Consider the following 25821-nt stretch of genomic DNA (forward strand, 5'->3'; position numbering starts at 1 on the left):
CACATGCATGCATGTGTATTTGTATGTGTGTGGGAGTGAGTGTGTGTGTGTTTGAGCATAAAGGTATGTGTTTGAGCATAAAGGTATGAGTTGAATGCGTATAAAGGTCGTATGATTATGTACATTGAGTTTTAGAGCCTAGAGATTTTAGTGTCTGCTGCTTCACAATTCTGTCTCAAGCTGGGATTAGTAAAGTTGTCTTGAGTCTTAAAACATAAGAAAATACATGACTGCTGAGACCGGGATTGAGCCAGTGTAAGGTCACAGCAGGTGCTCTATCCACTAACCCTAATCCTAAAAGAGCAGTAGTCTACAGCACATGTCTGGTGGACAACACGTAGCTTTTACAGCAGTGTTTTGTCCCAAACGCAGAATCTCCACTCTGATAGCGGTGGAGGTTTAAAGCTGTGACATGAAGGTCACATTCTCAACTGCAGCATGAAACCATCCGCTCTATGCTCCCAACTAGGAGAAAGTGGGCCTTCGTGGCCTACCTCCCGGGGAGGTGGGTGTCATATCTGAGTCTGTCTTCATGAGGAGGAGAAAGGCCTGATGATGCACTTGGTCTCCATCCTCATGTCTGCAGGTCTTTCCTCTGAATCTGAAAATGTGCAGCTGAGAAAGGAAAATGCAGCCAAAATGGTTCTGGGGGTATGTTTGCATGCATAAATAACGATATCACATGATACAAAGCTCCCAACAAGTGGTTTTCCATGAGCTGTCCACCTTAAAGACAGAGGTCCTCCTGCTTCTTATGTTAAATGCCTCTCTAATCAGCCATTCAGAAATCATGCCTACAAGGCTGGAAGTTGCCTTGTGACTGCAGCTGAGAAACCTGTTTTGTCCCCAGCCTGTCGGGCCTACGAGTTTGTTTGTGGCAGTGGTGGGCAGTGTGTACCACAGGCATGGCGTTGTGACGGGGAAACAGACTGTCTGGATGGCAGCGATGAGCAGCAGTGTGCTGGTTCCTGTGGTCCTGGCCAGGTGCTTTGTCAAAGTGGAGACCAGTGTGTGGATTACCAGCAGCTCTGTGATGGGACCCCACACTGCTTGGATTCTTCAGATGAAAGTATCAACAACTGTGGTGAGTGAAGTAGTACCTAACTGCACACACTGAGAAAATTAAACTTTCTACTATATTTTAGTTTTCAGGGAGACTGACCACGTGTATGTGCTCTCTAGGTTCATCTGAAATACCTGCCTGTCCAGGCAGCTTCCCATGTGACAACCACACCTGTGTGAACATGTCACATGTCTGTAATGGCATCCCGGACTGTCCACAAGGCGATGATGAGTTGGTGTGCGGTGAGTTCCTACTAGAGTAGAGGCGGGTACGAGTGAGAGTGGATGGATTAGTGAGGCTGTGATGTAACCAGTGTTGGGAAAGTTACTTTAAAAAAGTAATTAGTTATAGTTACTAATTACTTTGTCAAAAAAGTAACTCAGTTACTAACTGGGTTACGAAATTATAAAAGTAACTAATTACCAAGAAAATTAACTACTTAGTTACTTTTTTTTATTAAAGAATGCAACGAAAAAAATGGGTTAATTGAACTTACTTAATTTACTATAAATTACTACAATAGTGAAATATAAATTATTAATGACTGGAACATAATAAAATGTATGTCCACATTTTTTTATAAACCTTAATAATTTAAATAAATAAGCACTTAACAGGAGGAACTACTAACAGGAACAGTACACTTATCTAGAGTATTAAAAGGCCACTGGGTGATATTTAACAAGACCCCAATCAGCTAACATTTAAAATTGCAAATACAAACACCTGTTAAGATTCCTGAGCCTTTAAATGGTCTCTCAGTCTAGTTCAATTACAGAAATAAATGTAATTTTGCACAGCATTTTAATTTTTCCAGCTTCACATAATTGTGTGTTTTTAGCAGCATTTCTGTTGCTGGTAATCTAGTAATGGTTAAATAAATAAAGAAAATCCTTTAAAATGACACTAGAAGAGGCACAAGCCTGATGGAGGACTGACATTTACTAACTTGGGTCAGACCCAACCACAGAAGAGCTGAAGCTGGGTGGTGAACACACACAGGTAGTTCTAATAACACCTGAGCTCCATGACGTCTGAGACTGATGCATCAGTGTTACAGCGGGACTAAAGACATGATCAGAAACAGGTTACAGCTGGATGATCTAGGAAGGTAGGAGATCAGGACGTCTGAGCGGTGAACAGGTGAGCGGACCTTCAGGACGTCCCGCTGTTACGCCAAGAAGGGCGTGCCTGCAGATCCATACCTGCAGCCGTAGATATTCATTCCGTCTTCCTCGTTCTTCACGGCCGTGATGCGCTTGGATGAAAACATCTGCCTCTTTAGCTCCTGATCAGCTGATGACAGCTTCAACACACTACACAGCTTAACGCACGCATTTCCTTATCAGTAACAGAAACGATCGTTTTGATGAAAGAAGACGGTAATTAATTAGTTTGCTCATTACTGAAAAAAAATTTTTTAGTAACGCGGTTATTTTAAACTGCGTTATTCCCATCACTGCTCTGTGGTGTCTACAGCAGGCAGTGACTGAGACAGTGAGGGTCTCCGCCCACCCGGCCAATCATCATCGTGTTTGTAAGTGCATTACCGACACCTCTCTCTCCCTGGCTGCTGCTGAAGTGTGGCGGTCAGAAAGCCTCACATTTTGCTCAGCGTTCGACAAGCACATAGTAACGCACAACCTTCCGTCCCAGTAACGGTAACGGCGTTGCAACAGTGGGAAAAGTAATTAATTAGATTATTCTGTTACCCAAAAAAGAACACCGTTAGTAACGCCGTTATTTTAAACGGCATTATTCCCATCACTGGATGTAACCCAACATGGCTGTAAATGTAAAGTAAGTGAGCTGAAAGAATAGTAACATGAAGTTTTGCAGGCAGTAGACAATGCTGCGGTTTGGTCCAAAATACTGTAAAACGTATTTTAATAACCACAAATAGAATTAGGAATGACTAAATGTCAGTGATTGTTGTTTGTTATTGTTGTGATTTCCAGATAAAAGCCCCGTTCAGCCCGGCAGCAGCAACATCTCTACCACTTGCCCTGAGTTTACCTGTATGGATGGATCCTGTGTACCCTTTAACTTGGTGGGTCTCTAACCTGTTTGCAGTCTTTCATTAGCTTAAAGAGGTTGGATTATTCAGAAAAACAGCAAATTCCACCGGCTTTTCATTAGGGTCAGAAGAAGATTGTGAGTGGTGACTTTACGCCTGGGTAGGGTTTGGACTATTAACCACTGGTGAAACTACTCCAACCCCGGTAAAAAGTCAATAGGATGCAATCTGCAGCGACGAAAACTAAACTGGAACAAAGACATAAGGATGGTGGCAGAAGCAGAACCAGCAGCAACCACCAGGACTGCTCTGTGTTCACTATTATTGTCTAGATCACTTCCAGCTAGCGGACCTTGTCTTCCAGGGGAGATAGATCGGTCACACTGTAACTCTGTTCCAGATATCTTACCAAAAATGACCCTTATGGCCTATGTTGTAGTGCCCTCTTAGGGTTCTACAACCCCCCAATGTGCTTTACAACACAAACAGTCATTCATGCGCTGGCGGGGATGAGCTATGATGTATCCACAGCTGCCCTGGGGCGCACTGACAGAGGCGAGGCTGCCGAACACTGGCGCCTCATACCAGCAAACAAGGTGTCTTGCCCAAGGACACAACAGCAGAATTATTTGACCGGAGCCGGGATCAAACCAACAAACTTCTGATTACTGTTCAACCCGCTTAGCTTGTGAAATCAATTTAACCCATTGGCTTCAATTGTTTTTTATAGAAAAAGCAGAAAAAAATGGTACAAATGCTACATCTCAACCCCTGAATCTTCTCATGCATCTTAAAGTGACACTGTATATTTTTCCTGACGATGGGGGCAGTAGATACCTAAATTTTTGCAAGCGAGCTGTATTTTTGTGCTGTGGTAAGACCTTACCAACAGATCCCCATTAGGGTCAAAAAACCCTGGGGAGTGCAAACTTCAGCAAAATGACAGGCACATCAGACTCCCTTTCATCACTGTCAATGAGTAAAGAGGTGAATGTGTAAAACCACATTTATTAATGGGAAAAGTTTGGTACCCATTTGTTACATATCAGTAAATGCATTTTGTCCTCATGGGCTCCCGTAGAAGGAAACTTGGCATCCAATATGGCATCGCCCAGATACTTAGACCTGCTCCCAGGTATTTTAGACCTGATTTTTATGGTTATATGTTAAGAAGCTGCCAATATTTTGTAACAACTGGACATCATTTCATTAATTTTTAACCACATTTTGATGGATATTTTCAGAGATTAACAATGAAAACTACACATTGTTTCTCTAGCCCTCAGTTCCAATTGCATGCAAGAGTAGTACTTTCTCCTGTCACGTCAAGAACCAGAAAGTAATTCTAGAACTTTCTCTCACGATTGTCGAGAGGTAAAGCAGGACAACCCGGAGACTGCAACAACGGAGGCAGGAATATCATTACAACAAACGCCATGTCGTCCTCATATAGAAAAAAGCATCCTTTATCCTGATAATTTGTAAAACGGCATAATTTTTGCCTTGTAGAAGTTTTTCTTTTTATTGTCGTCGTTCTGTTTTGTAGTTAGTAGAAATCAGGCAGCCATGGGAACTTAAAAGAGACTGCAGCAGCGGCACTTTAGTGGAACTCGTCCCATGCCTGTAGTGTTCTACTTTACCTGGTGTCACAACACACTCCATTCTAAGGGCATAGATGTTACTACGGTCTAAATGACATCCATTCTCTTCAAATACGCCAAGGATGCACTTCACTGCCATGATGCACGTCACCATACAGCTACCATCAGCATGCAAGGGGAGAGAAAATGTAAAGACTCAACAAAGAATGTACTTTTATCGGAAGCTCCGTGGTTTTAACGTTAACATGTGAGGTCGCCAGGCCATCACATGCCATGAAAAGGTTTCTGTGTTTAACAGGCTTTCGGTTAGAGGTCAAGAACTCGTTACTTTTCCAAAGAGTCAGATGGCAGGTGAAACTGAGTTGAGCATCGTCCGAGTCAGTGCAGATCACCAGCTCGCTGACACCACAATCAGCAGCATGTTGCAGTACTACCAGGATCCCAGCTACCTCTGCAAACTGTGAGGTCTGAGGACCCAATTGGTAGCACCATGAGTCTTTCTGGTCAGCGTGTAGCCAAACAACACTCACGCCTGAACTAGATCCAGCACCGTGCTGAAAGGAACTGCCATCAACGTACACAGTTGGCAAATCCACACAGAGAGCTTGGTTGAAGGTTGGGGTTCAGCAGAGTCTGGGGGAGGGTTGGCTGGCAGGACTGACGCAGCGTCATCGTCAGAGCAATGCTGGCATGCAAAGAGTGCTACGGCGGTTTTGAGCGTAGCGGACCTCAATGTCGAAACTCTGAAGAGCTAGCAGCCATGGCGCAATGCGTGCATTGGTCACCACACCATCTCTGATGCATTGACTATTTAGGAAGGTCACTGGCTGATGTTGAGTTTCAATGATGATTGTCTGCCCAACGATGTAGCTGGATAAGTGTTTAACTGCCCACATGGTGGAAAGCAAAGCTTTTTCACAGTCAGAGTATTTTAACTCAGGACCAGACAAGAGCATGCTAGCATAGGCCATGACACGCCTGTCACAGTCATATACCTGATAGAGACCAGCACTCAAACAGTTGGATGAGAACCCGACCTTAAGGTGGAACTCCTTTTCACAATCAGGAAGTGCCAGGCATGGAGCTGAGCATAACGCGACCTTCAAGTCATCCATGGCCTGCTGCTGCTGCTCCGTCCCCTCGAAAGGCACATCCTTTTTCAGCAGGGCAGTCAGAGGTCTCACCATCTCAGCATAGTTCTCTACGATCTCTGCAGTCCAGAGACGTTCATAGGAGCTTTGATGGTGGCACCACCCTGGACTCTACCATGTTGAGGTTGCACTCCCTGTAGTCCCACAAGGAGGCCAACAAACTGGACCTTTGACCTGCACCACTGACCTTTGGTGAGGGAGATTTTTGCAACCATGAGCTGACCCATGATGTGGTCCAGCTCGGACAGGTGGTCATCCAAAGTATGTTTACAAATCAGAATGTCGTCAATGTAGATGATGGTACCTCACTCCCAAGCAACACGGCAGGCTTTGTCCAAGAAGATGTTGATCTCAGATGGTGAGTTGGAGTAGCCAAAAGGACAACGAGTGAAGGTGTACTGGCGGTTGGCGAAGGTGAAGGCTATTTTATATTGGTTAGATTTATGGACAGGGATTGTCCAGAATCCAGACGCAATGTCAAGGGTGGAAAGGTATTTAGCCTCTCTCACCTTCAGAAGTTCTTGTTCCAGTCGGGCCATTGACCACCAAGACAAAGGAACTTGTTGGTTGAGTATCCTGTAGTCAATGGGTAGTCGCCACTTACCATTAGGTTTCCTTACCGGCCACAGCAGAGCAGAGTAGGTGCTGTTGCAGCGTCGGATGATATCCTTCTCCAAGAGGCTGTCAATGATTCCTGGAGGGCCGGTATCCAGCAGGTTTTGTGGTTTTTCTGCTCCAACAGGCTTGATTCAGTGGTTGAAACACCTGTGCAGCAGCTCATCAGGCTCTGCAGAAGCCTGTTAATTAGCAGCGGATTGAAATCAGGTGTGTTGAAACAGAGTTCAAACTAAAACATGCAGGATACTGGCCCTCCAGGACCAGGATTGGACACCCCTGGTCTAAGGAGTCAACTGAAAGAGAGTTTTTGTATTTAAGTAGTAGCTGCCGTAGTTTGTTCCACTCAACCTCATTCATAACAGCATCGGCTTGGCCCACGACCTGTTCAATGAAAGAGAACATCAGAGGGCGGCTCTGAAGGATGCTGTGGTAGTGGTTCTGGAGGGGCTGAACAGTTCAACACACACCCAAAGTTCTAACCCAAATTCTTTCTGGCCACTACCCAAAACTCGTGACCATAGGAGAGGGTAGGAACATAGATCGACTGGTAGTCATAAACATCCCAGCTGCTGCTAACTGTGTGTGGATGAGGACTGGAGATTACATTTGCTGCCTTATTATCATTTAATAAATATCTATAGCGCATGTGTCAAAAAAAACAGTGCTTCGGAAGCTTGATTGGTTCCTGATTCAAAGGTTCAAATAGACCTGACTCACTGGCTGAATCTATGGTGTGGTTTGGAGGTGAAGCAACAACAACCCTGGAATGCGCCAGCTGAAGACTAGAGGATGTTCTGCTATGTAAACGGTTTTACAGCCTTCTTTTTGTCAACCAAACTGACATCAAACAAAGATCCTTTTGGGTCACTCAAGAGTTAAAACTTTAGAAGTTAAAACTCATCAAAACAAAAAGGTTGAAAACAAGATGAGGCCTGGAGGACAGCAGAACCCCTGCACTGCTGTCTCCCAGACTGCTGAAGGCACAGCCTTTTTATCCCAGGTGTGGGTCGTCAGAGGGATTCAGCTCAGCTGTGCTACCCAGCAGTCTGGAGGAGAGGAGGAGAAGGGGCAGTGTCTGGCTGATCACTGGGGCTGGGAGATCCTGGCTCCTTCACGTGAAGAGGCCAGGCTGGTGGCCATAACAATCCTCCCCCACCATTGGAGCCAACTCACCGCCAGGTAGCGGTCAGTTGACAGTTCCACCCCTCTCTTCACTCGAGTGTCCAAGACATGCAGACTTCAAAAAGGGCAGGTAGTCTTGCTAATATTCCGGAACATTCCGGTTCCGGTTGAGTGAACGCTGGCGCGTCTCGCTGCCGCTGCTCGCTGGCAAACAAACTTTTTGTATTTTTTTTCTTCTTTTTCACCCTAGTCACATCCCTGTGTCGGTGAAAACTCATTTTCACCTACCTGCTCAGCTTGCGTTCTGGTTGCACATCACCACCTCCCTGCTCCACTCCATAATGTGGTCCAGCAGGATTTCTCTGTGCCTCTCACTGGCCTGGATCATCCTGTCGCTCATTCTTCTCTCCGTGGATGGCCTTCTCCAGTACTCGGCGGCGGAGCTCTTCAACCTCCGCTTTCACTACTCCGGATCTCCACCACCAGCTCTGTGCCTCTTCCCCGACATCACCTTCCAGCCTCGCCGTCGGTATATCCATCGGGGGTCCCGGCGGAACCTCCATCTCGACGGCTCCAAAGGAATACCCTCCTTCTGGTCCAGGACTAGCCGGCGGCTACCCAGGAATACCTGCCGAGCTGCCGACTCCAGCGTGTTAGCCCGGCTGGCTAGTCGGGCTAATGCTCCTGTCGCCAGGGACTTCCGCACTGCTAATTTTGGTCTTCTCAACATTCGCTCCCTCTCTGGTAAAGGACATCTCCTCCAAGATACCATCAGTGACCATAAGCTAGACTTTCTTTGTCTGAACGAAACATGGCAACAACCCAGCGATTTCTCACAACTCAATGACTGTACTCCTCCCGGATTTGTTTACCTCTCCAAACCCCGTGGGTCGGGCCGCGGCGGTGGTCTCGCGATACTCTATCGCGAGACTTGGAAGGTCCTTCCCGTAAGCCTTCCTCCTCTCACCACTCTGGAATGCCTCGCCTGTCAACTCTCGGGCCCTACCCCCACAATAATTGTCACTGTTTATCGTCCCCCCAAGTTCAGCCCTGAGTTTTTAAATGAACTCTCTGCTCTTTTATCCCATCTGTCTGCCCTTTCCCCAAATGTTATTTTACTTGGTGATTTTAATATTCATATGGACAATATGGCCCTCCCCCTCAGCAAAGACTTCTCCTCATCTTTGGACAGCCTCAGTTTTCATCAATATGCGAATCTTCCCACTCACATTAAAGGTCACACCCTGGATTTAATCTGCTGCTCTGGCCTGACCCCCTCCAACTGTACAGCTGACCCGCTCCCTTTCACGGACCACTTCCTCATCTCCTTTTCTGTTCCCCTCCGTCTCTCCATCATCAAGTCACCACGTATCATTTCTTTTCGTAATATTAAGGACATTGATCTAGCCTCCCTGTCCTCCAGTTTTGCCACCTTGACCCCTAATTTGTCCTCTACTCCCGATGATCTTGTCATCCAGTACAATAACGGTCTGGTTTCTATCCTTAATTCATTTGCTCCCATCAAATCCCGCTCTGTATATTTTACTCGGTCTGCTCCATGGTTCACCCCTGCCCTACGCTCCTTGAAAGCTACCAACCGGAGGCTTGAAAGACTCTACAAGAAAACTGGTCTAACCATCCATAAAGACTTATATTCTGCTCATATTTCTCTCTACAAGGACTCCATCTCCCATGCCAAATCTCAGTATTACTCCGGTCTCATCTCGTCCAACTCCAGCAACACCAAAACATTATTTTCCATCATGAACAGCATTTTTCAGCCTCCCGACTCCTTACCCATCCATCTTTACTCTTCAGAAACCTGTAACTCTCTCCTTCAGTTTTTTAATGATAAGGTCAATAGAATCCATCTCTCTTTACCTCATTCCTCCCCTCCCTCTCCTGATTTATTTGAACCCACCATTCAGTTCTCCTCCTTTGAACTTCCCCATCCCTCAGAACTATTAGATTACATCACCAAATCCAAACCTTCCACCTGTCAACTGGACCCTATTCCAACTGTTTTAGTTAAATCGTGCCTTTCTTCTCTGCTCCCTTTTATAACAGTCATTATTCATTCCTCACTATCCTCTGGTATGGTCCCCTCCCTATTCAAATCCGCTTCAGTCAGCCCTATTCTAAAAAAACCTGGTTTAGATCCCAATGATTTCAATAACCTCTGTCCCATTTCCCATCTTCCCTTCATTTCCAAAGTCCTTGAGAAAACTGTTGCATCTCAGCTCCATTCACATCTCACCCGCAATAACCTTTATGAACAGTTTCAGTCTGGCTTCCGTCCCCACCACAGCACAGAAACAGCTCTCATCAAGATCACTAACGACCTACTCATTGCTGCTGATTCTGGTTTAATCTCTATTCTTATTCTCCTCGATCTGAGTGCGGCCTTTGACACCATTTCTCATCCCATCCTCCTTAATAGACTCTCTTCCTTAGGCATCACTCACACCCCCCTCCGCTGGTTTCAATCTTACCTTACTGGCCGCACTCAGTTCATCCAGTTAAAATCCTTTACCTCAGAACCCTCCCCAGTCAAGTCAGGTGTGCCCCAGGGCTCTGTCCTGGGGCCCCTCCTCTTCATAGTATATCTCCTCCCTATCGGCAAAATCTTCCGCAAATTTAATATCCAGTTTCACTGCTTTGCAGATGACACCCAGCTCTAAATTTCCAGTAAGCCCAACTCAACTCTCCCACCATCCTCCCTTACACTCTGCCTCTCTGAAATCAAATCATGGTTCACCTCTAATTTCCTCAAACTCAACGGCAATAAAACTAAACTTCTTCTAGTTGGCACTAACTCCACCCTCTCAACATCTGACAGCTTTTCTTTTACTATTGACAGCGCCATAGTCTCCCCCTCACCTCACGTCAAGAGTCTGGGTGTCATTCTCGACAGCTCACTTTCTTTTCAGGCTCACATTAATAACTTAATTCGGTCAGCATACTTCCATCTACGTTCCATAAACCGTCTCCGTCCCTCACTGACCCCTCACACTACCGCCATTCTCGTCCACAGCCTCATCACCTCCCGTATCGACTATTGCATTTCACTTCTTTATGGTCTCCCCAACAAACTCCTTCATAAACTGCAACTGGTCCAGAATTCAGCAGCCCATATTATCACCAGAACCCCATCCTTTCACCACATCACGCCGGTTCTCCAGCAGCTTCACTGGCTCCCAGTTAAATTCAGGTCCATCTTCAAAATTCCCCTTCATACCTTCAAAGCAATCCACAACCTCTCTCCTCCATATATCTCAGACCTTATAAGTATTCACACCCCGTCCCGTTCACTCAGATCTTCTTCTTCCATCCATCTTGCAGTTCCTTCTGCCCCTCTCGCTACCATGGGGAGCAGAGCTTTCAGCCGCTCTGCTCCTCGACTCTGGAACTCACTTCCCCCAGACATCAGGAACATCAACAGTTTTACCCTTTTCAAAACAAAACTCAAAAGACATATGTTTAAATCTGCCTACAACCTCTGATTTTATTGAACTGTTTCTCTCTTTGTTTTTTCTTCTTTGGGTTTTATTATTGTTTTATTGTATTTTATTACGTGTTTTGTGTAAAGTGACCTTGGGTGTCCTGAAAGGCGCTTTTAAATAAAATGTATTATTATTATTATTATTATTATAGTTTGGTGTTTGAGCCCAAACCACATTCAGGACCCCTCCCCCCACATGTAGGTTGAGAGAGGCTACCCTCTCGTACACTGGGGGTAAACCCCAATGTAAAGGCAACAAGACGTGGGGCAACTAGTATGCCCTCCCCTGCTCGGTATCTCAAAGTTGGAGCAACTCCAGAGTGATAAGCCTGGGGCACACCGGTGGTCTTTTCTCAGTTGGGCATGCCTGGAAAACCTAACCAGGGAGGCGCCCACGAGGCATGCTAACCAGATGCCTGAGCCACCTCAAATGGCTCCTCTCGATGAGGAGGAGCAGCGGGTCTACCCTCCTGGATGACCGAGTTTTTCACCCTATCTCTAAGGGAGAACCCAGCCACCCTGTGGAGAAAACTCATTTCAGCCGCTTGTTTCTGCGATCTCGTTCTTCTGTCACTACCCAAAACTCGTGACCATCGACCGGTAAATCAAGAGCTTCGCCTTCTGGCTCAGCTCTCTCTTCGCCACTACAGATCAGTACAATGCCCGCATCACTACAGACGCACCAATCCTCCTGTCGATCTCACGCTCCAGCTTTCCCTCACTCGTGAACAAGGCCTCAAGATACTTAAACTCCTCCACTTGAGACAGGACCTCATCCCTGACCTGGAGAAGATATTCTACCCTTTTCTGACTCAAGACCATGGCCTCAGATTTAGAGGAGCTTATTCTCATCCCACTTGCGAACTGCTCCAGCAAGAGCTGAAGATCATGTTCTGATGAAGCCAACAGGACCACATCATCTGCAAAAAGCAGAGACCTGATCCTCAGGCCACCAAAACAGATCCCCTCAACACCTTGGCTGCACCTAGAAATCCTGTCCATAAAGGTTATGAACAGAATTGGGGACAAAGAGCAGCCTTGGCGGAGTCCAACTCTCACTGGGAACGAGCCCAACTTACTGTGGACCAAGCTCGATCATACAGGGAACTAACAGCCTTATCAGAGGGCCTGGTACCCCAAATGTAAATGTAAACAACGGAACAAAAATAAAAATAAACATTTCAATGATAGGTGTGAAGGGAGACTGCTCACTCTGTTTCATTTCTGCACAGAGGATATGACAAAGCTTCACTTTGATCTGTTTTCAAAACCTAAAAATGGTTTACACTTTACCTTTTTTTTACTTAGTAATCAAGCTTTTTCCCACCAGGAACCTAATAATTATCACAGAGAGAATGTTGGAGACAGATTAAATGTGGCACTTTTCCTACTCAGCTAAATTGGAGTAGTTCCATTCCATTCCATTTTATTTATAAAGCACATTTATACACGGCTGAGGCCAACCAAAGTGCTGCACAGTAAAAGAGCATAAAAATCAAAACACGGGAAGAAACTAATAAAAGTAGTACAGTAACTACTATAAAATCAACAATAAAAATAAAATAGAGACATAGTAAAATGCTAACTAGGCAGAAGTAAAAGCCAAGCAATAAAAATGAGCCTTCAGGCGTGATTTAAGATTAAAATCAGAGAGAGAGAGGGGGCCATTCTTACTGTTAGAAGGAGTTTGTTCAGAGACAAGGCACACAGATTAAGAACGCTTGTTCTCCTCGTGTCCTCACCTGAACACTTGGGACCTGTAACAGGCGGTGGTCTGCTGACCGAAGAATTCGACCAGGAACCAGCTGAGTCAAGTACAAAGGTGCATAAAGATAGAATGAATTAAAAACAAGAAGTAAACATTTAAACTGGATGCAGTAGCACACCAGAAGCCAGTGCAGCTGGGTCAGAACAGAAGTGATGGGCTCCCTCCGTCTAGTGTCTGTCAAAAGGCGGTCCGCCGCATTCTGCACCAGCTGTAGGCGTGCAACTGAGGAAGATGTGGATCCATAAAAAAGGGAATTCGCATAATCCAAGCGAGAGATCACAAATGCATGGATCACTGTGTGCAGGTCAGCATGGACTTCATCTTTGATAGCCTTCAAAGCTGGAAAAAGCAGGATCTAACCAACTGGCTTATGTGAGAGTCCATCTGCAGCTCTGGGTCCAAAACCACCCCCAGGTTAGTGATGGTTGGCTTCACTAAGCTGCAAAAAACATAGTGGCAGGACAGGACTAACTGCAGTGGGAGAAGGAGGAACAAATAAAAGAGCCTCCAACTTAGACTCGTTCAAATGTAAAAATCTATTATAAAGCCAGCCCTTCACCTCATTCAGGCAATCCACAGCCAGTTGCACCGACTCTTGAGCTTTTGATGAAACATTATGATACAAATGATAAGACACGCCAATAGCTGCCAGAGGAAGAATGTAAAGATTAAAAAGCAGAGGTCCTAAAATAGAGCCTTGGGGAACACCACAAGGCGAAGGAGGCTTCAGAGGCAAAATTCCCTAGCCTCACAAAAAAACTTCTGTTGCTGAAGTATGATCTGAACCAGTTCGGAGCAGTTCCCTGGATATACACTACCTGGTTCAGTCGGGACAGAAGTATAGCATGGTCTACAGTGTCCAAAGCAGCTGTGAGATCCAGCAACACCAGTAGAACATGGGAGCCGGAATCAGTCGACTGCAGAACATCATTAAAAACTCTAAGAAGGGCAGTCTCAGTACTATGACTGGGACGGAACTCTGATTGCAAAGGGTCTAAAATGTTAAAAGCCTGCAAATGATCAGAGAGCTGTGTAAAAACAACTTTCTCAAGAAGCTTAGATAAAAATGGAAGCTTCGAGATGGGGCGGAAGTTTCCCAGGGAGGTAGAGTCCAAACCAGCTTTCTTCAAAAGTGGTTGGACCACTGCCTGTTTGAAAGACAAAGGGCAGTTATGAAAGGAGTTCCTCAGGGTTCCTCTTTAGGACCACTATTATTTTCAGTCTTTATCAATAGTCTACCATTATGCTGTTCTTCTTGTTATGTGCACCTTTATGCTGATGATACTGTTTTATACTGCTCAAAATCTAGTTTATTGTTAATTCAAGAAAGAATTGGTCAGATCATTGTGTGTGTTAGTTGTCAGCGTTGTGTTTGTTCTGCCGTTCCCGCTCTGTTATTAAAACCATTTTTACTTTATCCGAGCCTGCATTTTTGCCTCCGGGTCAGCTCCTCCACACACGGTCCGCTGTCATCCACACCCACAACGTGACAGAATGATCTGACCAACCTGGACCTGTGGTGAGCTCAAAACATCTCCCTGGAGGATTTTTTTTTTGGTCCCCTTTTCAGCGGAGGGAGATTCCAGCCTGAGGGATTTTCGGCACATCCTACAAGTTTCGGGGTGGTCGAGCCCATTGGGAGGTTTTAGCGCATCCTACCTGTTCTCGGGGTGGTCAAAATCATTTCTCCTCTCCTGCTGTTTCGCCCCGTCCTGTTTTCCCACGGAAGCTGCGGATCCTGGGGTTTTGGTGAGGTAAAACACCCTACGCACGCCAACATTCTTCGGGGTGGTAGGGCTGGACTTCCTGCTCCATTCCTGCTTCCCTTCACCCGAGCCTCCGCCGATGGACCCAGCTGGATCGTGATGTGCACCTGCTCAGACAGTTTGTCGAGTACCTGCCGCCGAGCTGTGTTTCCTCGCGTCGCTCCTGCAGTCTCATCCCCTTCCTGGTCCATGCCTGCGGGGCCTACGCCTGCAGGTCCTTCATGCTGCAGCCTCTTTCGAGTCCTGCTACTGCAGCCCAAACCAGAGCTCATGGAACTCTCCAGAACCAGAGTTGTGCCGCCTATTTCAGAGGCCCCTGCTCTGCCACCCAGGACTGAACTCAAAGAACCCTCCGAAGCCAGAGTTGTGCCGCCTATTTCAGAGGCCCATGCTCTGCCAATTAAGTGTTTGAGTTTCCAGTGTCCGAGTTCCTGAGTCTACGTGTCCGAGTCCAAGTGTTCCAGTCCCCCGAGTCCAAGTGTTCCAGTCCCCCGAGTCCAAGTGTTCCAGTCCCCCGAGTCCAAGTGTTCCAGTCCCCCAAGTCCAAGTGTTCCAGTCCCCCAAGTCCAAGTGTTCCAGTCCCCCGAGTCAAGTGTTCCAGTCCCCCAAGTCAAGTGTTCCAGAGTCTCCTCTGTTATGTGGCTTTGTGGGCATCTGGTATCCGCCCCTTGGGGGGGGGGGGGGGGGGGGGGGGGGGGCTGTCACGGTCTGCCCCTGCCTCCCTGATTGTGTCTCTCTCCTGCCCTTGATTAGTCCTTATTGTTTTCACCTGCCCCTTGTTTACCTGCCCATGTGTTCCTCATTTGCCCTGTGTATTTATACCTCCCTCCTTGTATCAGTCTTGGTCAGATCATTGTGTGTGTTAGTTGTCAGCGTTGTGTTTGTCCTGCCATTCCCGCTCTGTTATTAAAACCATTTTTACTTTATCCGAGCCTTCATTTTTGCCTCCGGGTCAGCTCCTCCACACACGGTCCGCTGTCATCCACACCCACAACGTGACAAATATATGAACAGAATATATATGGTCCACGTGCATATTCAGAGACTGCATGAGTTTGCTGACATGCTTTGTTGCAGATAGTATATCATACCAATCATCCGTGCAGACGCTGAAGCGGTACGATCTCACCTCCTCAGACAAAGACTGGGCCTCAGTCTTCATAGCAGGGCCTTTGGTTTTGCCTCTCGTCTCAATTAAAGCCTCTCTCACTGCAGCTCCCTGGTACCTCATGGGCTCTACGCTTTTGACCTTGCTCTCCCACCTTGTTTCTGACCACATCTTTAGAGTGATGCTCACATAGTTCTTCAGGATGGCCCATCTTTGGGCGGAGGCTGAAAATAAAGTGTAGAGCTTTTGCAGAACACCAAAGTAGCTCATTGCATCAACAGATCCCTTAGCAGCATCACACACAACTAAATTCAATGTATACGCCCCACATGGTATGAACAGAGCTCGGGGATTCTTTTCTAAGAGCCTAGCTTGAAATCCCTTATTTTTGCCTTTCAAGTTTTTCCCATTGTCGTATGACTGTCCTCCGCAGTCTTCAAAAGTAATTCCCAACTCCTCAAGTCTCCTCAAGCTCATGGATGCCAAGTGGTGGCCTGTGGACTCCTCTGCCTCCAAAAACCCCATACAATGTTCCTTGATCTGGGGCTTCTCCATCAGTGACACCACTCTAATGACCACTGACAACTGTTCTGTGTGGCTCATATCCAGGGAGCAGTTTGCCTCTTTGATGTCATTCACTATCGTAGATATGATTTTGCTGCTCAACATATTAATAAGTTCATTTTGCACATGATGACCTAGGTAGCTGTTGTGACTTGCTGTTCCTTTTTTGACACGATTAAGGTGATCTTTCATTATGGGATCACATCTGGCCATAAGTTTATCTTTGAGAAAATTCCCATTTGATGGTGTGAAGTGCTTCTGTGTTTCCTCTTGGAGCCAAACTTAACTGCCAGTGACTGCACAGTAGCAGTGAGACGTGTCGATACTGCTCCCCATCTCACCCGCTCATCCTCCAGAAGTGCCATCTCCTGCTTATCAATAGTTTTCCACTTCTTATCCTCACTGCCAGTTCCTTCCATGCTTTCATGGAATTGAGGTGTTCTGTACTGTTTTCATGTGATGTGAGGTAAGTGCTCGCATGTTTCCTTTTGCCATTCCAGAACCTGTTAAATTAATGTTCCTATTGGACAACCACTTGCAGCAGAAGCATAAGAGGCTGTTGTTCACAGTAGAATACATCAGCCAGGCTCTTGCGTCTTTTCACCACTTACTAATGTCTTCCTGGAATATTGGTGATGGCAACTTCTCCCATCACCCTCATTCCTTGGAAAAACAAAGTCAGGTGATACCTTACTTCAGGAGTGGGGAACCCTGGTCCTCGAAGGCCGGTATCCTGCACGTCTTTGCTCCAACACTTCTGATTCAATGGTTGGTTCACCTGTTCAGCAGCTCATCAGGCTCCACAGAAGCCCGTTAATCACCTGCTGATTGAAATCAGGTGTGATGATTCAGGGTTGAAACTAAAATATGCTGGATAGTGGCCCTCAATGGACCAGGGTTCCCCTCTCCTGCCTTACTTGGTCCTCTTCGTACCAGCTGTCAGTCAGAGGTGAGGGCCAGTTAGTAGGGTCACTTGACAAAGGCTCCTCCTCAGCAGTGGGGCTCAGTGGGGGTTCATCTCCAGGCCTTTGTGTCAACATATTGGCACATTACTCCAAGCACATAGCAATGGAACATTACACATAGACCTACTAAAATGATCCAGAAATATTTAAATGACATAAAAGTGTAGTTGTCCAGTAAACCTGGAGTCTGGGTATATTACACACACACACACACACACACTCACACACACACACACACACACACACACACACACACACACACACACACACACACACACACACACCTGAAGGCTCATGATGGGTAGAAAAAGAAGCAGCAAGGTCTTTATCCTCACTATCAGATATTTTTGCAGATAACTCTGGAGACATAGTAGCTGAGGATGTAGATGGAAGCTCATCCTCAAGCGTCAAGGCTGTGGTTGATGTGGACGATGGCAGGTCTTGTCCAGCGGGGGAGGCGGGTTGCTCATCCTGACCAGTGGCAGATGATGATCCAAAAAATTTTAGAATTGCCCCTGAAATTTAAATTGACATAAAAAAAACTACCAGAAAGGCCACATTTTATTACTGAACAAACAATGTGAAAAAAAAATCAGTGTAACAAATGCAATGAAGGTGCCACACTTCTGACTAATCTGTCCAAACAAGACTGTGGTCTGCTGCTTAAGATGTGAATTAAAACATCTGAATGATGAGGCTGCAATTTTATAAAAGCCTAAACAATATGTATTAAATCAATGGGTGTTGTCTAGTTTCCTCTTTCCCATCTGATATTTATAGTTAATTAATATTTTATAGAACAAAATTCACCTATATTTCAGTAACATTTTAGGTGGTGTTAATATCACTCATCGTCCTCCTAGTCAAAATAACATATCTAAATATATCCACAGTTACACTATGATCAGTAGACCAGTAATGTATTTCATTAACAAGTTCAGTAGTACTGGAAATGCTAATAACAGGATAGTTCGTGAGGACTGGGACTTTTTTAATGCTTGTAGACTTTATTCATTATTATGTGAACATGAATCATGATCAGTGTGTTTTTGTTGTTGTTCAGGCTGCAGGGTGCCTTTAATAAATTCTCGCACTTGAATCATTAAAAAAGGATTCAAGGAATTTATTCGAAGCATTTGTTTCAAACTTTCAGCCCTATTTGCTCTGTTAACAATTAGTTGACAGAATTGAATCGTTAAAATCCCCAGTTAACTGGTTAAAAAATGTGAAATGTGCATCCTAGCATGAGAACGTGCTACCTTTAGTTTTAGCCCGTTTCTCCTCTTCTTCTTTTCTTCTTCTCCTGAATTGGGCACCTGATGGTTTTGGCCTTTTCCTGTCCCTCTCGTTTGGCACTCGACTCCATAAACAGGTTTCCAATCGCCAATGACAACAACCAGGAGTCAAGACTAAACTGATTGACCGTGGTGGGTGACCACAAAGTCGTTTTGTTTTTCTTCTTTTTTTTTGGCCATTTCACACAGTTCAGAAAAATGTGAAGGAGTTATAAGCCTGTATTTATAATATTGTGAATTAAATGTGCGTTATATGTAAGACCATCAAGGTGTGATTGACTTCAGCCATCTCATACAGTTGATTCAGACCCCCCACCCCCGTCTGTTTCATTTGGCAGAGACCCAGAGGTGAGTTCCCCCTCGCCCCTCGGTGCTTGCCTGAACCCTCTCTGTGAGCAGGAGCGCCTGCAGCTGCAGGGGGCGCCAATGTGCTGGTTCCAATCCAGACACAGTGATATCTGACAGACAGAAAACCATGTTGCGGCGCAGGTTTTTTGTTTGTTTGTTTATGTTTTACTCAGCGATTGTGCATCCCCTTTGAGTCATGAAAAAATGCCGTCCCGGGCAGCCGCCCGGTTTGCTCGTGCCTAAAACCGCTACTGTGCGTGATAGACCGAGAGGGCGGAGCTGCTAAAAATATACACACAGGATAACAACATTGTTACATTATAATGTACCAGCTAACGTCATAGGTTACCTCTGAGCCAATAGCAGTGGCTTATCTAAATTCAAATGTAGTGTAGAGTTTTTATCCTACGACGGCACAGCACTGACAGTTTTAGGCAGAGTATTTAAATTTTAACTAAGATGCACTAAAGTGCCATTTTTGACGACACGTGTCTACAGCACAATTAGACACTTGTTTATGTGGTTTACCAGCAAAAAAAAAAAGCTGATTTGGGGGTAACTTGCTCTTTAATGGAAGAAAGCGGATTGTCACTCAACTTTTGTTTCTTTTATTAGAGTATGCTGATATGATTTACCAGAACTCCACTGCACCTTGTCTCCACATGACTAATATTATTTATAATACTTTATGTCGTCTTGTCTTGCATTGTCGATTTTGAACTCACCGCTGCCATATGTATGCTCTTCTGTCCTGGCACACACCTGAAGCTAGGCAGAAGTTTCACTGGTTGTTTATTTTTACGTGTGTTTATTTTAATTTTCCTTTGTTCTTAACTACCTTACTAGTACCATTTAGATCTCATTAACACATTCGCTGAACGCATCATGTTTCATTCATCATCCCTTTGTCTAAAGCTGAGTCAGGAATGCTGGCACCAAGACACTGGAACAATCTTTCTGTTTTCCTAACAATCATCACCACAGTTCATCGGTCTAAAATCTCTTTGTATGAATATTTAATAACCATCTGTAATTTTTTGGTTTTTCACTTTTGTCTTTATTTTGTGTTCATCTTTTTTATTGATGACTTTTATTTTCATTATTAGTAATATCATTTTTATTATTATTACTGTTGTGGTTTCAATGTGTGGCATTGACATACTGTTTGCTATCCTGGTTTACTATTTGTTTTGATATGTATTGACTAGTGATGGGAATTCCGGCTCTTTTTAGAGAGCCGGCTCTTTTGGCTCCCAAGTGGCTCCTCAGATTTTCTGTTGCGTAAAGTATATTTATCACCAAAAATAATGCAAAACTCTATGTAAAATGATTTACTAATGTAAAAAAATGCAATGTGTCAAATATTTATCATTTATATCAATTTATTAACTGTACACTTTCGGAAATCTCAACTTTCCGACTGCTGTTGCTCCTTTTCTCACCGTCTTCGTCGCACTCTCCTCTCTCTCGCTCGCCTTTTTCCTCCTCCTCATTCCCTCTCGTCTCCCTCCACCCGCATGTGCTCTGCTTTGTGTCTGAGTCTGATCCTCTTCCCCGCCCCTACAGCTCTGTGTGTGGACAGTTTGGACACACAGTTACACATGTTGACCAATCGCCTGTAGCTTTCACTAAAACAAGGGGGGAAGGGTCCTTCCAATGACGAGCCAGCTCTTAGAGCCGGTTCGTTCGCGACCGACACATCACTTGTATAGAGGACCCACTTGGAAACGAGACGTTTCATCTCAAGTAGTTTATCCTTTCGAAATATAAGTTAATAAATAAATAAAAATAAATCTGTATATCTGATAATTGTACAAAAGCCAATTTGAAGCACCCCTAATAATGTGCTTTATGTATTTTGGTATTATCGCATTTGAAGTATCATGAACTCAAGAAGAGATATTCTTAAAGCAGCTAGCAGCTTCTAATCATGTTTACTCCTGCTCATTCTGCTTCATCAGGTGTGTAATGGTGTGGCAGACTGCTCAGACTCCTCACTAACAGCACTTGGAGGTCCTACCGATGAGCAGAGTTGTAGAACGTGGAGCTCTTGGAGCCCTTGGAGCAGCTGCAGTAGCTCCTGTGGCACTGGTATAATGAGCCGGAGGAGGACCTGCCCTCCAGGCGACCTGCTCCATCACTGTCCTGGTCAGGCCAACCAGAGGCAGCAGTGCTTCAACACAAACTGTCCTGGTAAACCAAAAGTATCATATTCACATTCTTACAGTTAAACAGGAAATAGAAGCATAATTATCATTAAAACCTCTTGGCTTTATCTCTCCAGAAGACAGTCAGTGGCTGCCATGGGCGAGCTGGTCTAACTGTTCTAGTGGTTGTGGTGGTGTGACGATGAGACACAGGAGCTGCACTCCTCCTCGCTATGGAGGTCAAGATTGTACCCAGCTCTCTGGAGCCTCCACTCAAAGCAGTAAGAGTTTTCTATCAGCTATGGTTTAGGTGTACAGGCTTCAGTTTGATGCTCTATAAGGTTGCCAACTCTCACTCACTGAGCGTGAGACACGCATTTGACCCTCTTCACATGCTCTCACGCCACACCTCTAATATCTCACGCTAAACCAGCGCCTGCGCTTCCCAAACGCGCATCACACACAGTGCATAGGGCTTACGAGAAAAAAAACATGATATTAATTATAGCATTTAGCTACTGAACAACATGTACACAAACAACACTTAAGTAATACTTTAACTGGCGTTATTTCACACACAAAATCCCATCTGTATAATCCAAGCCAATGGGTTTTTTCCGCTCTGGTTGTGAGATCGGCGGAGCAGTGAGCTCCACCTGCTGTTGATGGGACGGGCACGCCCGGTTCTTTCTCCTAGAACCGTGAGCTGCAGCTGCACGCGCCGCCAAAATGACATTCTTTATTTAGAAATGCAGCCGCATCGCGGTTGCCAGCCGATGTTGACGGAGCTTCAGTCCCGAATGTTTTTCTTTTGTTTTCACTCATCAGCCACAGATCCTTGCTCACAGCAAGCTGGGATCCCTACCGTGGTGACTCACTCGCATGTTCCCTCTCCTACATTAGTTGGTGACGCGGTGAATTAAAACATTAGGAATCCTAGTATTTTAATTCACCGCTTCACCTGTGTGTTTTTCCTGTTAATGAGACGAACCCCTCCTCCATAACCAGGTTACTGGTACGGAAGCCTGGAAAGGCCAAAATTCCTCAAACGCTTTTTCCCTACTGGCTGATATGAATGAATATCATAGAATAGAATAAATTTTATTAGTCCTACAGTGGGGGCATCCACTCATTACAGCAGCACACACACTTAGAGACACAGATTACAGTAAAACGTATTCCAGCCATGTTTGCTTTGATAACTTCAATAACCTAATGCTGATGACCCACATGAACATACTCCTCTGTTTAGTGGATGCAACTACATCATGAAGTTAGCTTAACATGATAGATTGTTTTTCTTGGCAGGAAATAATAACTGGTAATAATAGGAATGACATGATATTGCCCACCCCAGATGGAATTTACAAAAATTTACATTAATTATAATTAAAAGTTCCTGTGTGACATTTGTGTCACGTAGCTGTAACTCTTTACTGCTGATAGATAGATAGATAGATAGATAGGTAGGTAGGTAGGTAGGTAGGTAGGTAGGTAGGTAGATAGATAATGTGAAGAAGTTCAGGAGAGTTGGATGTTAAATTGTCCTCACGAAAAGAAAATTTGTATTAAACAAAGGTCAGTTCCCTTTACGGAAGAGGATTAGAGCCACTGGAAGAAAAAAAAAGAAAAGAAAGAAAATTCTGACTTTTTTCCCTGAATTCCCTGTCAGAATTCCAGGATTAAAAGTCATAATTTTGAGAAAAAAAGTCAGAATTCTGAGAAAAATGTAAGAATTCTCTTTTTTATTGTTTTGTTGTGGCTCTAATCCTCTTCCATACAGAGTAGAAATAAATAAATAAAATGTAGCACAAAAAGTCTCAATATTAATACCCCCCCCCCCCCCCCCCCCAAAAAAAAAACGGTCGGCGAATTGTCCGCTCCCGACCCCATGACCCCGTCTCACTCTTTGAAATGTTCAAAAATGGGCAGCCCTGTAGACATGTCTTATGTGGACTGGATCCTGGTTTTTCAGGACCACCATGGCTAACTGGTCACAAAGCTGACTCAACACCACAGCAGAGCTGGAAACCTTGTCTACATATTTCCTTGAAAGTATTTTATAGGATCCAAAAGGTTTTAGTCAAAATACCGACTACAGTGTTTTCTGACCTTCTGAACAGCAAGGAGAGGTAGCTTTGTTTATATAGCATGCTTCGTATGCCGAGGTAATTCAATGTGCTTTGCAGCTGCATAATAGAACAGGGAGCATATAATACACTCTAGTGTGACAACACATCAGTAAACACATATTTTTGTAAAACACACAGAGAAAATTAGATTTGAAAATACAAAGTGACAGTGCAGAAGGTGCAGCATAAGAAACGTGGTTAATTTGCATGCTGAGCTGGTCCTATATCTCGGAGTGGTATGACTGAGTGATGACAACGTTTAAGTTAAAAAAGATAACCGGGTTATTACAATCCAGTCCATGTTAAATGCATCAGTACACCGATGGAGAACCTTGCAGCCCAATAGTGGTTCTGCCTTTTTGGCATATGTAGCTCTATGTGAAAAAACAGGCACTTTTCTGTACTTTCTGGTAGATTTTATAACAGAGATAGGGACTACTAACATTTCATTAGGTTCACATTTGCCCTGGAAATATTCACGAGTCATATCTTTCCTGAAATCTGGACCCAATAAATCTCAGAACTGTTCCAAATTGCTTTCAACTCTTGATGCGTGAACTTCTTGAACGCACCAACTTCCGGTTGTGCGTGGGACGTCAAAACAACACAAACGGAGTTGCCTCTGTCCTGCCGAAACTTTTGAGAGCTAATGGCTTGGTTTCTTTAGAGCGTAGGTTTCTTGCTAGGCCAAGATGGAAAAGCCAAGCAGAGGTTTGCTTAAGGCGTCTGTGGTTCTTAAACTGCCGCCATGAGGTTCGGATGGGTGCTTATATAACATTTTGGGCACGCCCACCTGTATCTCACTCAAAAATCACTGGAGAGCACTGTGGCTCTTGCAAATAAACTCTACCTTCTCCAAGATGGAAAGTCCATGATCACAATTTAACACAGTTATTCAAATAAAGCCTCAAAAAGTATTACTTTAGCATCAAAGTATTACTTTAAACGGGAAAGAATAAAATTCATGTCTTAAAACTAGACAGTTTTACCATTAGCATGAATTTTAATGGGAGAAACACCAAATGACAGAGGTTTAACATAAAAGAAAACACAAAACAAACAGTTTAGGTCTGTGGCAGATACGATTCTAATTTAGAGCACCTTGATTTCTATTTTAAGGGTAAACAACCTAAACACCTTTGATTGTAGATAAACAGGAATGCAAGGTTTATTAAGACTCAGGTCTTGAAGCTCCCAGGAGGACCTAAAAGAAATTTTTACGACTTCCCCTATCTTGAGAAAAGGGTCAGTCTGAGGTTGATGTAAAACAGCCCAGTCTTCTGATGTTACTTGCACCTCCTGATTGGCACAGAAGGAAGGCCAGTCAAATTGGTGCAATTTACGATCCTGGGAGAGAGTCGTAGGAGTTAGCCAGATGTTTGAAAATGGCCCGATGGAATTTATATGATTGTAGGTCAGTTTCCCATTCCCCCTTTTTCCTGCTAAGGGTGAAAGAACCCTTTGTGTGAAAATGTTATTGTTCTTTTCCACGTAAATACATACAAAGTTAACCTGAGGATATAAAATGTGGATTTCTGCTACAATAAACAACACAATCACCCTGGATTCTCATGTCAGTTCTCTTGTTCACTCGTCGTTCTTCCATCTCAGGAACATTGCAAAGCTGAGTCCCATTCTGTCCTGCTCTGAACTTGAGACAGTTATCCACACCTTCATGTCCTCATGCTCAGACTACTGTAACTCTCTTTTCACATGCCTGAGCAAAACCTCCCTGAACCATCTACAGGTGGTTCAGAATGCCTGTGCTCGGCTTCTGACCAAGTCCTCCAAACACACCCACATCACCCCGCTTCTCCTCCTGCTTCATTGGCTGCCAGTCAACGTCAGGGTTCATTTCAAGATCCTGGTTCTGGTCTATAGGGCCTTACATGGACAAGCACCATCTTACATTCTGTGTTCCTACACCCCCAGCAGGTCCGTGAGGTCCAGTGATCAAAGCCTACTGGTTGTGCAGCGCACCAGGCTAAAAACCAAAGGTGACAGATCATTTGCTGCTGTGGCCCCCAGTCTCTGGACCTCTCTCCCCCTGAGCCTGTGATCAGTGGACTCAGTGGACTCCTTTAAAAAACAACTGAATAATCACTGGTTCAAGCTGGCTTTTGTATGACCTTCTTCACCACTCTCTTTATTCTGCTCTCCCCACCTATTCCACTTTCCTCAGGATCCACTGATTTCTCTCTTTCCTAGTCACTCTCTCTCTTTCTTAACATTTTTTAAATCACAATTGTCCATTTTTTGCTCATTTTAAATATATGTTTAACCATTTTCTAAATTCTTTTTTACATTATTACGTTTTGTTTTTGTGAAGCACCTCGTGATTTTTATCTCAAGAGGCGCTATAGAAATTACATTTTCTTCTTCTTTCTTCTTCTTCACAATGGGTACTAGTCAGTACTTAAATTATAACACAAATGTTCTATCAGGAACGCACAAATAATGAAAAAAACTAGATTGCTGTGTTGCGTCTAAACTGGTCCGGGCAGAAACCGGAACTTAACATACATGGTTCTGTCTTTCTGACAGCATCATTATATTGAGGCAGATTCATGACATCTGTGACCATGGCAACGCAAATTATAAACCAATATTCCAAAAATATCTTATTGGAATGAATGTAAACAGCCTTAAATTCA

At 44.5% G+C, this 25821-nt stretch overlaps 1 protein-coding gene across 1 annotated transcript in view; it reads left to right on the top strand.

Annotated features, from left to right (window-relative positions):
* sspo (SCO-spondin) overlaps window positions 1-25821 on the top strand; it is a 603219-nt gene that overhangs the window by 254213 nt on the left and 323185 nt on the right. The window contains 6 exon segments of the mRNA XM_054751251.2: window positions 181-189; window positions 827-1084; window positions 1183-1305; window positions 3022-3113; window positions 20850-21081; window positions 21173-21316. Coding sequence (XP_054607226.2) covers window positions 181-189; window positions 827-1084; window positions 1183-1305; window positions 3022-3113; window positions 20850-21081; window positions 21173-21316 — 858 coding nt within the window.

The sequence above is a fragment of the Nothobranchius furzeri genome, chromosome 7 (genome assembly GCF_043380555.1).
Source record: "Nothobranchius furzeri strain GRZ-AD chromosome 7, NfurGRZ-RIMD1, whole genome shotgun sequence".
Taxonomy (NCBI): Eukaryota; Metazoa; Chordata; class Actinopteri; order Cyprinodontiformes; family Nothobranchiidae; genus Nothobranchius; species Nothobranchius furzeri.